General features: G+C 30.3%; 1 protein-coding gene across 1 annotated transcript in view; it reads left to right on the top strand.

The window, feature by feature from the left end:
* LOC122719648 (tRNA dimethylallyltransferase) overlaps positions 1-18,249 on the top strand; it is a 119,090-nt gene that overhangs the window by 95,448 nt on the left and 5,393 nt on the right. The window contains exon 5 of the mRNA XM_043945640.1: positions 8,178-8,293. Coding sequence (XP_043801575.1) covers positions 8,178-8,293 — 116 coding nt within the window. The remainder of the gene's footprint in view (positions 1-8,177; positions 8,294-18,249) is intronic.

Below are 18,249 nucleotides of genomic sequence, written 5' to 3'. Positions count from 1 at the left end.
TAATTATTTCAATTAAATCACAAAATAAAAATTTTAATTTATTAGCTCCTAATTTTTTTTCTATACAATATCTTAATTATTAAAAATTTAAATCACTCTCCACGATCCATTTCATTATCCATTGAATTCAAGTATCGATTCGATTAAACAGAAAAATCCCTCAAGGCACCATTTACAAATCGTTTTTCGACGATCCAATCGAGAAAAAAGGTACAAAAATAAATATTGTACGTGCACATAGTAATATTTTTACACAACAATTTATATTCTATATCGATTCTCCAATCTGACACGATATCCGGCTGTCTAAAAACACGTCAGCCGATTTGTCGGGTATTATTGGGATTATCGACCGGGATATTTTGATAATAAGCGGAGACGATCGAATTTGCTGCACGAAACACGGGTCGAAAGCGTGTCATTAGCGGACAAATTTAGTCGGTGCTCGTCCTCATACACGAGAGTGTTTAGGCGCCGGAGGCCCATCAATTTTTCTGAACACATTTGTATCTCTTTTATTCGACCATCCTTTTTCAGCGGTGCCATACTCTCACGAAAGCGTACGCCGACGCCTTGGGCATATTCTGATTTTTCCACGAAAAAATTCATTTCTGTAAATTATATACAATACACGTATCTCCTTGGAAAAATTCAAGTGATATATTTGGTCTGGTAAAACTGGTTAGTTTTTATTGAATTTGTTTTTGTGTATTTTATAAGGAACGATATTGATCTGTTTGGTTATTTTTGTTTAATATTTTTTTTATTTTTTTTTAAGAAATTATTTCAATGCAAGTTTTGTAATTTCTTTTAATTTTTTAACAAATTCTGAAAGCCCTATATGCTTTGTTGCAGGAAATTTGCAGGAAAGGAAAGCCCTAATTTCTATTAATCTCAAATATATTAAAATATAAAATATAATTAATTCAACAATCTACAATATTACAATTCGTTTCGTATGTACAATCTGTCAGATAATTTTTTCTCAACCGATTTTTTTTATCTCTTCTCAGTTGTTCCCTCAATTAACCATGTAAAAATTTTAATGTCAAGGTTGAGCCACTATCAGACATAGAGCGCGTGATTTCTTCGAAACGTGGACCCGTCTCTCGCTGTCGAAAGACGAATCGACACCCACGCATGCACGTGAAGCTCGTGCATATTTACCAAATCGGTCCTGTACCGAACCATTGACTTTTTCACCTTCAGACGAGATGGTCGAACTGGGAGAAGGTCGGTGGCAGAGGAACGAGATCTTCTTTTTATCTGGAATCTGCATCTGTGTGACGTAAACTGGTGAAAAAAATGACCGTGATAAATGATTTGGATTTTCGTGGAGAGAATGGAAATGTTAATTGGATAATGCGATGGTGTAAGATGATTTATCAATTATAATTTAGTTTGTACGATAATCGTTTTGGTTTCGAAATGTATTTATATAGATACTTACACATATTTTTTTGAATATTCTTTTTTTTAAAGTGATTGAGAAAAGTTATATATTTATTGTGAAAGAGATAATAATTTTCAAGATCATTTCGTCAAGATATGTTTAATGTTTCACAATAATAACTTTTGGTTTCTTTTTATTCTTTTTAGATGCAAGATATTATTAAAAGAAAAAGTGCAATATTGTTTTTAGAAAATGTAACTTTGTTTTATATTTATAATTATGATTTTCTATTTTGATTGATATTCATAATAGATATTATTAGTATTTTGTTTTGGATTATTTAAAAAAATGATAGGCAATATGATTTGTTTTGCAATTTTTTTTTTTAAATTTTTTCAACAATTACTAAAATATCCACAGTAATAATTCTTCTGAGAATTATTCATCATCGTACATTATAAAAATAAGAAATATAAGTTTTATGCAACCTGTATTCTAACAATATGATCATTTTCATTTGATTGACATATCTTCTTCATCTTTCGAACAATACCTACTCTTCTCCTCCAACATTTTTTTAATAATCATGATTTTTCTTACGAAAGAAAAAATGATTTCCTACTCATATTCGTTCTGTCACATTATCACATTCTCCCTAAAACATAATCCAACTTTATTTAACCACCTGTTCCACCTTCTAATCCACCGATCCAATGTTGAAACGGATCGGGGAACAGGGCCGCGAAAATTCGCACGCGCTCACATTCCACCTCTGTCTTCCACTTCTTCTGGAAGGACCTTGGCCCGATTTGGCCACGAGTCGAGCACACACAGCCGGTCCTTTCTAGTTTCAGCGCCACGGTTCCTTCGCTTTCAGCCATATACGGGTGAAACCCGAGGAATATCATCGCCTCTTTTGCCGTTACGTAAACGTTCCCCAACGTTCCTTCGTGGCTTCGAACCACCGAGAATTAGACGTCTTTACGAGAGTATTAACTCGTCGTCGCTGTCAACGCAACCCTTAGAATCCAACGATTCCTCCTTCATTTATCACGAGCTACTTTACGCCGTTTCCCCAACTGGGGCTGTTCTCGAGGCCTATTCCTGGATGATCGACTTGCGCGCGGAAGCTATAATTGACTAGCGAGCAATGTGCCACGTTCCTGGCTTTTATTCGAAACGTTTAGCGCCTATGTATTTCCGAGAGGGTTCTTTCTTTTTTTTTTCCCTTCCCTCTTCGATTTTTCGGTTTATTTTTAAGGGTGGGATGAATCGGGTTACAGGGTCACCGTGCGGTGGACGTGACGCGGGATGGTCTGTGGCTTCGTTTCCTTGGTTGCGGTATCGAAAGTGTGGAAAGAATGGAGGAGATTTTTTTTTTTTTTGAGATTGTACAGGTGAATCTTTTGAATCTTTATGATTGTTTTAATGTTATTCGTTTGATGTGGTTGATAATGTGGTCGTAAAGTGGATGAAGTAATTACAGGCGAAATATGGTTTCACTCAGATGTTTCAAAAATTTTTAGAATTTTATTGTAAATGTAAAAGTGTATTCTATAACAGGTTGCATGTTATTATTATTATTTTTTTTTAAATTAGAGGAGATTCCATTAGTTCATTTAATAACTTCGGACAATATTGCAAGGTCTCAGAAACAGCTTTCACTTCTCGGGATAAACCAGGATTAAGTCATCGGCCACTAAGAGGCAATTTACCAATCCCTGAAGGGTTTAATCGGAAGCAGGATCAAATCCATCAAGCTGGCCATTATTAACTCGCATCAATGTCAAATTTCTCGGGCAGCTACAAATTTTCATGAAAGCGTATCCTCCGACCAATAATCCTTTTTATTCTTTACGCTTTCTTTTTTCTTAACTGTCCGCAAATTACATCATACGTAGTTTTCAACTCTTACATTATTTTATTATTCTTTCTTAATCCCATACTTTCAACTATACTCATAATTATTGAAATTTCGATTTCAATAATATTATTGAAATTGGCCGAATCCTTAAAAATTTTCCCAATTAAAACGAAAAACATAATTTTTATCGTATCTCTTCAACTTTAATGACGATTCTTCTCTAAAAATTTCCCTATTCTTAAAATTCCACGATACGAACTTAATTTTACACCTGTCCACCACCTGCTCGACAACGACACGTTCAAGCGCCATCTACTTCCGAATCGTAATATACAGTTCGACGTTTCAAATATCACAAACAAAACCCTTTTCTCTCTCCCGAGTAATATCTTATCTCCTTTTTCTTGTACCTCCTCCTTCTCCTCCTCCTCTTCCCTCTGTCCCCTTCGCCCTTTCTTTTTTCCCCTTTCTCATCTTTCCCGTTCGAGAGCGCGGTGTCACGGGAGAAACGAGCTGGTTCGGTTCCACGCGATAAGCGAAACGTGGCCGAACGAGGCATCACGTCTGCCCTCGTCTGCACGCGTGTCTGTACGTGTGCGTGTCCGTGTGTATACCCTGTGCCCGTCAAATAGCGATTCGAGCCGGGCGAGAATCTTGCGTCATTGACGCGCTTGCCGCCCATGAATGAAACCGTGGAGGCGCACGTGCAGCTCGCGAGGCTCACTCGGCATTTAAATACGATTTAAACCGAACGCGGACCGAAACGGGTTGCGGAGGTCGCGTTTTAACCGTGAACGAGCGTGAGAACGATCCGCTGCTGTCCAAGGAGCTGTGCACGCCTGGTCGCGTCCCACCATTTTACAAGGACAGGAATCCGCTGCTTTTTTTTATCTCTTTTCGTGTATATCTCCTCTCCTTGTCTCTCTGTATCTCTTTCTCTCCTTTCTCTCTTCCTCCGTTACTCTGCCTCTCTTTCTCACTTACTTGAAATCTTGGTTCGATTAGGTTAGTTGGTTCTTGTGACACGGAGGGAAGGATTTTTCAAATTTTTCTCCCTTTCCTTCCTTTTTCTACTCCTCTCCTCTTCTTCTTTGAAGTTTTACTTTGGAATCTTTGGTTTGGAGATTTGATTAGGGGGATCCTGTAACGGGTTTCTATCCTAACATTGGGAAGTTTCCAAATTTTTATCTCTTTCTTTCTTTTTCTATTTCGTTTTTTTTTTCTTTCTTTTTTTTCCAAGTTCATTGTTGGAATTTCAGTTTGAGATTTGATTAGAGCACGTGTAGTGTTTTCTTTTTGAAAGTTGCTTCATTTATCAAAAAATGAAAAGAAAAGGAATTTATCAATTTTGATAAAATCGTTTGTAAAATTTAAAACTTTTAATTTTATTTACCATTTATTTTCTTTCTACTGTATGTTCAAACTGTCCTGATTTTTAATGCCATCGATATATCAAATTGAAAGAGTAATTTATTCAGCTAATTAAATGGAGTATATTAATCGTTTTGAATTGCAAATTAATACGCAATTTTTAAATTAACAGACTGTTAAATTATTTTAAATAAATATCCTTAAAGCGAGATTGAATAAAATAAAAGAATGTGAATGAAAATAATTAACGTGATCACGTTATGTATCCTACTTTAATTTCACCAAAATTCCAAACACGAACTATAGTAATCTTAAAACCTAATCCTAAATATCATTTTTAAACATTCTTTTATTCATCACAGTTGGCAAAGAAAGAAAAAGAAAAAGTAAGAGAAATGATTTCCAAACTTCTCTGTTTGCCTTCGACACGATCATGCTAACTTTTAGGCATACCCTTTTCACGACTTCACGTAACCATCTCGTGAAAACGTGTACCATCTCGTTGTTAAACCACCTAACGTTTGCACGAATTCCATTTGGTTGTATTATCGGAATTTCTAATCGACGCCCAACCTCGTTCCTTTCAAAAGTCTACATTTAGTAAAAGGAAATTCTTCGGTCGATTGATCAAATATTCGATGTGTTTTAAGGTGGAATAAGATAACGTCATAAAATTATTTATAACCCGCCTCGAGGATGATTCGTAATATCGATTTACGACTTGCAAATTCATTTCTTTTGTGGCTTCTTCTCTTTTTATTGCCTTTATCTTCGTACCGATAAAACATTTTTAATTGCCGCTCCGGAACATCCAGTGGAACATGGTGAAACATGGGGAGTGGCATTAAAAATATTAAAAGTTCGTGAAACTCGTCTTAATTAGCGGGATTTTTCGAGAGAGAAAGAGAGAGAGAGAGAGAGAGACGATGGTTACCAAAAGTGGAACTAAGCCATCGTTTATGGATTGCGAAAAGTCGGATTCTGTGTGATTCTTGGACATCGTCAATTTCTAAACTACTAAATTTATTATATTGTATTTAATCAGTGGTAAAAGTTGGAAGTTGAAGTGTAGATTTTTTGTCGGTTTTTTTTTTTTTCTTACTAGAATGCAATTAATATTTAATATGATAATGAACGAAGGATATAGAGTTATAAATTTTTCATTATTTCATGATAAAAACTTTAAATTTCGAAATGTCGTATAATTATTTGTGCAGAAAAAAATTTCATGTTTAATTTAACTAATTTTGTGAATAATAATTAATATCGTTTGCAAAATTATTGATTTATAACGTAGGATATTTTAGTAATTATTTTTATTAATTCTGAATATTTTTCAATATTCTTATATTTCATTCTAATTGTTCAATTGTTTTTTTTCTGTTGTAAATTCTAATCTAGTTATAGAACATTTAAATTTTCATTGAAATGAAAAAAAATGAGCGAGTGAATTTGAATTAAATAAGTAGTAAAAATCAATAATTATTCTTACGCTATGATATATTTATGTACGAATATATAATTTATAATTTTAATATATAATCTATAATTTTAGAAATTTATATTTATTGAATATCTTTTCATCAATTACTATGGTAATCTTACTATTAGAAGATATAAAAATTTCATTTTTATTATTAATATTCATGAGTATTAAAAATGAAATTTTTCAAAAAGATGACGATCAAGTTGTATTCAATAAAATTATGAAAAAAGTGATTGATTAACGATAAAAAAATCTGTTGGTGGTTCATCGTAAAATGGCTGTCTAACTATTAATCTCATCTATGTCTTTACAACCTGTAACGTTGTTCGACACCGATCTCCGTCAAATATCGATGAATGGCTTTGCTTTTTTCGTACATTTCTAATGCGTACACATCGAAAATCGAGTCACGTTGAAACGTACTATTGATACGCTATACAGTGAATCATAAAAATGTTTGGACACTAAATTTTATCTTCGACCTGATTCTATGTCCAGAATAAATCTATATAAAATATTTTATTACAATATAAATCATTTGTTTAAACATTCATATATATCTATTTATAGAAATATACAGACACTTAAATTTAATATTTGGTTTAATATTTCTTTAATACGTATAAAAATATATATACATATTTTTTTTAAATAATAATTCAACGTGTTAATAATTTTTTTGTAAAACAAGTATGTCATTTTTCTTTCAATATTTATTATTGTTTTTTTTTTTTTACAAATTCTAAATCTAATTAATCTCTTGGAAATTATTATTTTATTTTAATAAAATAAATTTCTAATATATTAAATATATTATTATATTTTTGAATATAATCACTGTGAATCATTGTATCCGACTAGTCAATTATTTTATACACGATTTCGAGGAATCATGGAAGAACTCTTTTAACGCGTTTTACTTATTAGCAAGTACATATTAAATGAGAAGGAACGAGCAGAAGGTGTGAGAGAGAGACAAATTAATTTGAAAACCCGTTGAAGGCCACAATAGCGTTTCCTTCTTTTTTCTAATGATACGTGTTAACCTTCGAGCTCGTGTCTAATTCATTGATATCGAAATATCATGGATATGGATATGGATAATCGAATATTCGTGTATCCATCTGTATATTTTATTTAATAATTTTTTTTATATTCTTGATCAAATATAATATATAAAATATGATTTTGAAGAATCAAAGAACAGGGAGAAAGAATAAAATAAAAATAATCCTTGATTATTTATATTGCAATTCAAGATATTCTTGAATTTATTTCACAGGCTGAATATAAGGCAAAATTTTAAATTAAATGTCTTGCAAAGATATTTTATTAAAGGCTGTGAAACTAAACGGAAACAACTTTTCAAAGAGACTGAACACCTACTCCTTCTGACATGTTCGATTGCTACCAATGCAATCGTGGGTGTGAAATGTGACATTTACACGAAAGCATTGATGTAATAAAATGTGATCGGGCTTGCTTGTTAAACTGTCAGTGTAAAAAAAAAAAAAAAGATATTTTATTTTTGCGAAATTCCAAGATTTTTATTCTTTGCAAATAAAGAAACACGTAATAGAATTTGCATTACAATTTTTAAAAAAGATATTCTTGAAAATGTAAATTATACACATACTATACCATACGACAGGGCCTTGATTTCACGATATTTTCTCAATATCTGGCAAAAAGTATATTCAATTCAATCCTTTAGATAAAAATAACTTTTTAAAAATTGGACCAAACTTGAAAGTTTTTGAAAAGTCAGAGGAATTATTTTATACAGATGATCTATAAAAAAATGTTTGGAAAAATTATCCGTAATGATAAATTAAAGAATATATACTGAAAATTTTATTGAGATCGGTCGAAAGAAGTCATCGAAAGATGCAAAAAAGCTATAGATTTTAAGGAATATTTTCTAAAAAAACTAAAAATTATCTGAATAAAAATTATCACGTTAATCAAATATAATTGGAAAGTGTCTGTTTCTCCATATAGATTATACTGTGTCGAATCGCGGCCAATTAATTCGAGGACCGTTTTCTCCGAAATTATTGCAGAAAGTCCTCGAGGATCGGTTGGAGAGAAGGGTCGACGACATGGTGGAGACCGGTCTGGTTCAGGAACTGCTTGACTTTCATCGGAGATACAACAAGCAACGGATTAAGTCCAACACGTAAGTGCACGAGTTATATCAGTAAGTGCTTTATATCACGCGAGTCTGGTCTACCGGTTCAAGGATTTATCCTTCGTTTTTCTCGTGTTTTCGTCGAGGTCCTCCGATCCATGCTCGCCAGACCGTTCGACGAATCGTTCGCTTGAAAATTTCCTCTTACTTCTCTTGGTCCGAGTAGATTGATTAAAAGTTCTTCGAATAATATGCTATTCTTTCTTTTTTCTGTTGAAAAGTTTAGATTGGATAGAATCTGCAAATGAAGGCAGGTGAACTCTTGAAGTTTTAAATGAATAAAAATATGGCAGTTCTGTAACAATTCTTATAATAGATTCGTAGATTATCTTCGAGTAGATTGATTAAAAGTTTTACACGATATTCTTTTTTTTCTTTTTTTTTGGAGAAGTTTAGATAGGATTGTAGATTGTAGATAGAGAGTGAATTTGAAGTTGTAGCTTCTAAATGGATAAATGTAGAATTGTGTGATAGTTATTCTTTCCAAAATTATTATAAAATTTATTATTTTAAATAATAATATTTTAAAAGTAGAATTAAACTATGATGTTGGATGTCGTCAATTATCTGATATCTTGTACAATCAAATTTTCATTAAATAACAAATTATATATTAATAATATTATATTACAGCAAAGAAATAATTAATATTAAATATTAAATATTATAATTATATCGTCTTGAAAATTTTTGTAAAGTTATTATATAAAAACTATTTAAAAGCTGGATATGTACAGATATATACAGTTTATTTAACTTAACAAGCTTATTATCAAAACATAATAATGTCAAAGATTAAAATTATTTATTTAAATTCCTGAAATTATCCTTTTACATATAGAAATACATTAATTTACCAAAAGATAATTTTTCCATCGTGACACAAGTACGAAAAAAAAAAATCAGCTCTCCTTTTAAGAATTGAAAAAATTTTCAAGAACTTCATTTGTCAAAGAACGTTCCCAAATCAATTTTAATATTCGCACACGCATACTCATTATATTATATTTCCCCGCACGTTTGAACAAAAAAAAAGGAGCCGGTCTCCCTATATCTATACACTCCTTAACAACTCATTACCCATACGTACTCATCAATTACGCTTGGTGGAAGAAAAAGATCATGAAAAAAAAAAAAAAACCATCTCTCGAGACCACCTCTTTTCTAACCGATTATTATCTTCAAACACTTCCACGTTACCTTTCATCTTTCCACCATGAAAGTTCCTTCCCCCTCCTCTCCCCTCCCCTCCCCTCCCCTTCCTTTTTCCTCCCTTTTTCTTTCGGTTAACCTCATCGTGGCGGAAAGAACAACACAACCGTGAATCGAGAACGCGAATATTTCACGGTGCTCGAAATTCACGAGTCACGACGTGTGTATAAGGTGGCACGTGATTCGTACGCGGCACGCCAAGGCGTGCTTTATGAATGAAGGCTCGGTGGTAAGGCTCTCTCTCGCCTTACTCGCTTCCGGAAATCGCGGGCGCGTCGAACCGGATGCCCGAGAGAAAATAAAGGAAGTAGCCAGCCGCGAGGAAAAGTGGCGGGAGGGAAAGAAGTAAAGCACGAGAGAATGATAATCGCGATTATCTTTTGGCATCTAGGAAGCCGATTTACCGCTGCGATTTTAAAACGCTTCGCGGTTCGATGAACACATTTTTCTTTGAGATCTTGAGGGAATTTAAATCGGGAGTGTTTCTTTTTTTTTTTCCTTGCAGATGATAAGAAAGGGGGAGGGGGGAGATTCTCTTTTGTTTGCGAATGAAAGTTGATGGAAAGTCGGATTGATTTGTAAAATGAAAGTTGGATTAGAAGAATCGTAGCGTAGTAGAGGATTTTTGTAATATTTATGAAAAGGGAAATTGTAACAAATGATATCGTGAATTGATATTTTATTTTACAGTGATTATTATTAAATGGTAAATAAAATTTTATGTAATTAATTTTAGAAATTTAGTTTAATATTGTTGAAAAATTCATTACAATTGAAATTAAAAGTAATGTTTATGAATTTGAAACTTATGCTAATTTATGTTATTTACTCGATATAGTATTTAATGAAAGGTGAAGAAATACTATTTAACCGGCATTATGTGTCGAATAAACAATACAAATATGCATATTAATTGAAATTACAAGAATTGCATTCGCTTTAATTACTTATAACTTTATGAGAATCAAATTAAATATTAAATATTTAATTTGGACGCGAATCGATATTTTAAATGTGTTTTCAATGTTTAATAAAATAATATTCTAAGCAGAATGTTAAGTTTAAATTTTTTCTTGAAACGCATTAAAGGATCTTTATTCATTTATCGCTAATTTAACGTTTTCATTAGCGTATACTTCTTTTACACATTTCTCTTATTAAAACCAACATTGAATGACGTTAATTGGCATGTCAATTATTGAGAAACTTTTTTCGACGTTATTAAACACGGATATATTTTTTAAGATAACTTTAGAATCGTAGCATTGTAAAAGAAAATACAAACAAAGTTTAGCAATCTGTAAACGAAGAAACTTTCAGCGTTTTGTGTGTTCAACATTTTAATATCAACTGATGGAAATTTTTTAAACAACTTATCTGTTAAATATACATATATATTATACATGTTAATTATCGAAATGATCAAGCAGCAAATAGTTAAGCATAAATTCACAGTAAGTAATCTTCTTTAATTTTAGATGATATGCACACCCTAAATTGAATATTTTGAAAATTCAATTCGAATCCAGAAATGATTAAAAAATTTTGCATTTATCTAAAACGACACTCGACAATAATTTTCTAAAAATTCATAATTAATTTATATTACACAATATGTATATATAGTTAAATATAGTTAAAAACACTTTCGATGTTTCATGTAATATAAAAATAACAATATTTATTCACAATTTTCTTCTTAACAAATCTAATATTCAACAACTTTTACGATTCAAATGTTATACAAAAAATATTACATTAGATCGAATAAAAACAATAAACCTCGTTTATTGCCAATGCACTTTTTCCCTATTGGGATACGAGTTTGTGCTGCCTGCATAATGCACTTGGGTTAAATCGAATCCGATACCTGGCCTTATCAGATACGCGTTTTCTCCGGCTAACGGTTCTTCGAAAGGGCACAAGGAGACTGGAAATACCTCGTGGCCGGTGTCCATGTCGTTTTTCCACCAGTTTCGTTACCCATGTGAAATGAATTTCTCGTGTGCCAATCGATTGTGTTGCCGCAGATAAAGAACATTCCGCGCCGGGTTATAGCCACGTAACAGGATCACCTTGAATCGCTTCTAAATTATGGGTCAGGTGAAAAAATTCACTTGTCGGAAAGAAAATGTGGGCTCTAGAGAGAGAAATGATTTAATCTCTCGAGTTTTCAATTGTTGAGCCGTTATATCGTTGCGTTGTGATATTTTTAGAATAAAATTGAATGTATTATAATATTTATTATAATAATTGAATGAATTATAATATTTAAACGTGTTTGATACAATAATGATAAATGAAATCGATGATTTTAGAAGAAAGAAAATTGGTGTCCAATTTTAGAGAATATAAGAAGATATTAGAATATGATAAAAGTTTAATAATTTATAAGTTATGAATCTCAATAGACAATGACTACAAAATTCCAAATATTGTATATAATGAAATAATATCATTCATAGAATTATAAATATATCAGAAAAGATGATTGAAATAATAATAAATTACATAATGATAAATTCTTTGGCAAATATTCTTGTTCTACATACGATTCAGTTTTCAAAAAAATATATACATAGGCAGTCGTAACAGAAATCCAATTCTATCGTATTTAAATCCGCAGAAAAAGTTCTTCAACGCCACATTTTTCTCTTATCTATTCCACTTCCGTAATCAATTCCTTTGCAAAAATCGCTGATCATTTTGGAATAGTAGATCGTTATTTGGTTTATAACATTTAATAACAGGTTTTAATACGTTTCGACTGAAAAACTTTTGCATATGCAAAATCGTTGATTGACACTGACATAGCGAATTCGATACACGAAGAATTCGATAAAATGTCACAAGACATTTCGTATTCCTATCTCGAGCAAAAACAACGTTTCGTTTTTCCTCGACTATTTTAATTACTTTGAATTAAAACGAGAATATACGTTTCATTGAATTAATTCATAATTCTGGAATAATAAAAAAATATAATTTCATTATATATTTCTTACAAATTAATGTTTAGTTTTGTTTGTTATATTTAAATTAGGAAAATGTTAATTTAATATTTATATTGGTTTCAGATATTATGTGTACATTTTTGAAATAATAGCAAATATGATATATCTCTTTAAATATTTTCTTGTGAATTAAATAATTTTTAAAAAAAAAAGAATTTCTATTTTCCAGTTCTAATATTTTGTAGCAATATTTTCTATCATTTGATTTTTTGCTGCCAGGAAAAATATATTAGATACTCGATTTTCTCCCACGTTTCTTTAATAGTTTCGTATGCTAATCTAACGTAAGTGAAATAATTAATCCTGACAACGACTCCATTGGACCTTGAGCTTATGATACCGGTGATAAGCAAAGCGTTTCGCGTTTGCTACCTGATTCTCGTGGAATTTGATGATTCAAGTTGAGAATGTAAGGCGAGATTTTGATGAGACTATGTGTAATGGCGAGACGTGTAACTATCGTTTACAAACAATGTGAAATTCCAATTTGTGAAATGAATTCAGTTTGAGAATAGTTGCAATGTGAAATGAGATGATCAATGAGAAGAATTATTCAATATATGATTAATTTTTTATTTGTTCTGTATTGAAATATTATTAATGATTCATATTTTAATGATTTTTAATTTAAAATTAATAAAAATATTTTATTCAAAAATACATCATATAAATAAGAAAGATATTTGATCGTGTCTTATATAAAATATTTTTGAATTATTATTATTATATTTTGATCAACATTTTTTCAAAAACAAGAATACATCAGCTAATTGCTATTAATAAATTTTCTACTTTCTTCAAAGAATCAGTAATTCTTTTTCATTCTTATACATCCGCAACAATTCTCTTTTTTCCTTTATTTTCTTCGTCTCTTTTTCCCTTTATTTTCTTCTTCTCTTTTTCACATAAACACACAGGTACTCTCTTTTTACTTCTCTTTCTGTGACACATAAACACACCTTCTTTCTTTTCTATTCACCCTTTTCTCACCCTTTTGTTACCCCTTTTTTTTATACTTACCTTTTTCTTTCTCTTTCCATGTCCTCTTTATCACGTACACAATTTTTCTAACCGACACTCATCTCCTTTCACATCTCCCCCATTCCCGTATTCTCCATCCATCTTTGTGTTGACTGCACAGTCAAATCAAAAAAAAAAAAACAAATTTAATATCATTCCTGCATAATTTTTACATAATTTAAAAAAAAATTCTTGTTCCCATTAATATTCCTTTGAAACAAAAAATTCGGCGTTCCACAAAGCAAAGGATGTCTTTCATCAAGGATCAAAAGAAACGCTCATCCAATAATTTAAATTTAAATTCAATATTATTTCCGAATAGTTTTGAAAAACAAATTAGCCAACGATCTAACACATTGTATAATAACAAATATAATTCCAATAAAATGTCAATAGAAGAAAAATTAACTGTTTTCCACAATCGCATCGATATTAAATTCTTCTCTCTTAATCACCCATAAATTTATCAATCATGAACTTTTCCGGTTTTATCGCGATTAATTCCTTTCAATGACAGTTATCGCTAATTATCGCCGACTGCGTACATATACGTGCGTGTCGAGTGAGCGGCTCATCGCGTCGCTGCACCAGCAGCTATGCAAATTACGCCGTCAGGCCAATTTGCAGTCGGCTTCGCTACGGCACGTGCAATGCGCGGTACGCAACATGGAGCCAGTCAAGGGGTTCCGACTGAATTACATCGACGTCTCGAAGGAGTTCATGGGAACTCTGGGGGCTGAGGCGTCTATGAAAAGTCTGCTCTTCAGAAGAATTCGCTCAACGTGTAACGAAAGGGGTAAAAATCTTTTTTCGATTTTTCTTTCTTAAAAATGACTTAAGATGGAATAAAAAGTACAGTTACAAATCTAGGTTTGTAATTATAATACACATCTAGGTTTGTAATTATAATATAAAACAGGGATTGAATAATGGATTAATTAGAGAATATAATACTGTTTGATTAATAGGAAATTTTGACAGAAAGTTATTGTTTATTTTTAAAGGAATAATGTTTGGATGATAAAACATCGAGTCTTAATTAAATAATAGTATATTTAAGTAACAAAACGTTTAGATAATGGAACATTTCGATAATAGAACGTTTAAAATGGATGATAAAATATTGGATAGGATATTTGAATGATATTTGGAATGTTTAAATAATAGTTTGAATATAAAGATAGATCTTGGAGCAAAAGAGTTTCCAATTATATTTAAATATTTGAAAATTTAAGCTACAAAAAATTGAAAGAAACGAAGGATTAATGGTTAATCGTGTAAAAGACACGTGCTATATAAATTTTTTTAACGCTCGCACGTTTGACAATAATTTTACACGTGTAACGAGGAACAAGTTCATTATATTTTACTCGTGTAACGAAGAAACAAGATCATGTCAAAATATTTTTTTCGATGATCATGTCTCGTATTATCGACTCTTCTTTTTCCACACGTCTTGTAACCTTTTCCATGGTATCGTTCCTTACTTACGTAGCTCGCAACATTTCTGCAAGTAGCATGTCTCGTATTATGCAAATGCTCCTGTTCACAGCCACTGCCTGCTCGGCTTCTGCCGGATATGACGTCAGACTGTGGAACATCAAAGTTTCAGAAGGCAGGTGTGATTAATATATAGTGTACCAATACGAAACCTACGAGACTGGTTAATTACAGGAAATTTTGTATAAAGTTGGATGAACAATAAATTAAATTCTTGATTATTATTCATTCAACATTGTTTCGTTTTTATTATATTTATTTTTAGAATTTTTTTCTTTTCTTAATAAGAAATGGTAGATTTTATGTCGGTTTTTCTTTGTTTGTCTCCTTTCTGCATAAAACATGGTGATCAGTACCTTTTTTCCTTATTTTTTTCTTTACGAATGTACAATTATAACGTATTTTTTTTTCTTCTGAAATGTATTAATAATTTATTAATTTATTATAATTTATAATTACTCAATATTATATATTTATATATTTATAATTATTACTTTTATTAACTTAGTCATAAAAATATCCACTTAATAATTCTTTCATATTGAATTTTTATATATACTATACATTTCCTAGATATTTTCATTCTACGTTCTTCTTTATTTTAAATTAATTTCTATCATTGGTTTCAATTTTAGTTAAATTTATATTGAATACGTAATTTTCAATCACTATGGAATAAAGTAAAGAATAATACCTGTCAGGAAAAATTTTTTTGCCTATATTTCATTTCTCGTGAAATTTATTTACATATATAAGATATTTTAAATAATAGTTACATGTGCAAATAGAAATCTTTATATATTTTCAATGAATTTTCACTTCCTCGTAAAATATCTATTTATGCAAGATGGATTTTCCTGTCACACCCGTAAATTTCCATGAATAAAAGGAAGACATTAATTATAAATAGTAGGTTTATTGCGAAATCGATCGTTTGGTTATTCCTCGATGCAACTTGTATGCAAATTAAATATCTTTCGTTCATAGGCTCGTTAATTATGATATTCTTGCTAATCGGGAATAAGATACTGATAACGCTTGACACATGGATATGAAGCTATTTCGCTCGGAATTTTGATGATCAATCATTTAAATTCTGGATCATAAATCAAATAATGAAAATACCGGAAAATTATTTGAAAGTATGAGATTTAATTGCGTTTAAATTGATCAATATTTTATAATATTCCTTGATCTTTCTCCTTGAGCTTGTGCTTCTTAGCATTAAATTGAATAAAAAATTTCGAATATTTTCTTTAATTTATAAACAAGTTTTTCTTGATTTCACTTGTAATGATTTCATTTCTTCGTGAACGATAATAAGATGTAATTAATCTTTTGATCTAAATTTTTTTCCTCCTTATCATTTTTTAATTCTTAAATGATTATCCTTTCAAATTTCTTTGCAAGAGAATATTTATTTTTAAACGATAGAAATGCGTTTTTTTTAATATAAGAAAGAAAGGAATATGTACGAAAAAAATTAATTTTATTTTTTAGAAAGTAAGTAGAAAATAGTTCTTTTTAATACTTTTAAACTTGATTAAATTTATTGTGAATGGAAAATAATAAAAAATATTACTGTCAAAATTTTAATCTGTCAAAATGATTTTGATAACTTAATCCTTTGAAGCGTAATCTTTTTTTAAAATTATAAAATTATAATTGAGAATTGAAATAATTGAGAATCTGCTCGTGTCAATATTAATTAACAGCAAAAGTAAACAAAACTGCCAGACAATAGATTTACTTAACTGATTAATCTTCTCGCAATTATTTCACTAGAAATGTTTGAAATTATGATTATTTGCTCTAAGTGATTGATAATTATCTTCCTCATTATTAATTCTGCTCGAATACAAGATCGACATCAAGGATATAACATTTGCAACATTTACAAATTAATCATAAATCTGATTATACGTTTGAATTGAATTGAATTAGTCATTCTGCATTAAACTTTTTGCCTTTCGTTTAATTCTTGTTGTTATACATATTAATAAATACTTAGCTTTCATTAATTTCTTTATTTTCGCTCAATGGCCACTTTCCAGTGTAGACATTCCCGTGTGTATCTTAAATTTGTATAACATGAAATCAACTTAACTTAAATTAATTTAATCTTAATTAATTGATCTAATATATCATATATCAAGAAAGTAATAAATATTATTTTATTGTATATGATATAATAGTATTTAAAAAGACAAATTAAATTTAATCAACAGAATGCAAAATGCAAAACAATTTCTAATTTTTCTAATCTTCTTCGAATCTTTGAATTTCAAAATCACTTCGATGCTTAAGTTATTAGATTATCTATTACTTTATACCTTAAAATATCCTTACATTTTTTTAATCGTTTCAAATTGTCAAATTATCAAAATATCAAATCCTCAAATTTTCAACTTTTCCAATGTTTTTGACATTCGAGATTTTAAGCTTCTAAATTCTTGAATTCTTAAAATTTCTAAAATTTTTTTAAATTCTTTTGAACGATTCGATATATTATTTGGTTACGTAAAAGTAGCGAAATGATATGCATGAATCAATCGTGTGAAATGACGCGTGTAAAATTTCATTCGTGGTAATGCAAAAAATTTATCGAGCAGATCTGTAGCAATCGATCGAGTAGCAATTTCTATTCAACCGGATGGGGCTCCCAGGGGAAACAAATTAATTTTTATCGTGTATAACGCATATTAACTACGGCCAAGTTAACTTTCGCCATTACATTGCGCAATGTTCTATACCGTAGTACATATTCATGAAATGATCTTTCTTTCTTTTCATTCTTACTTCAATTGGAATTATAATTTGAACGTTTAAAAAAATTCAATGAGAATAAAGATTACATAAGAGATAAATGTGACAGTTGTGACAAAAAATAAAATAAATTCTCGATACGATCTTTCATTCTCTGAAATTAATTAGACAATTTATTGTTCTGTTGTTTTTATAATTGTTCTGAAAAAGATACAGAAGTTTGCGAGATTATATTTCGAAAATAGTTTTTTCTCTCTCCATAAAATTAACATGTATAATATTGTTCAACATTTAATAAATATTTGTCTTTATGATGACTTTTTTTTATAAAGAATCATTTATTTTTTTTATTTTTTTTTCTCGTATTATTTTCTTCCTATCTGAATTAATTAATTCACGATTATATATAAACTATAGTCCAAGGATATACAA

This window comes from Apis laboriosa, unplaced genomic scaffold, assembly GCF_014066325.1.
Source record: "Apis laboriosa isolate Shangri-la unplaced genomic scaffold, ASM1406632v1 scaffold91_cov154, whole genome shotgun sequence".
Lineage (NCBI taxonomy): Eukaryota > Metazoa > Arthropoda > Insecta > Hymenoptera > Apidae > Apis > Apis laboriosa.
The sequence above is the reverse complement of the archived record's forward strand: the minus strand, read 5'-3'. Positions and strand labels throughout refer to the sequence as shown.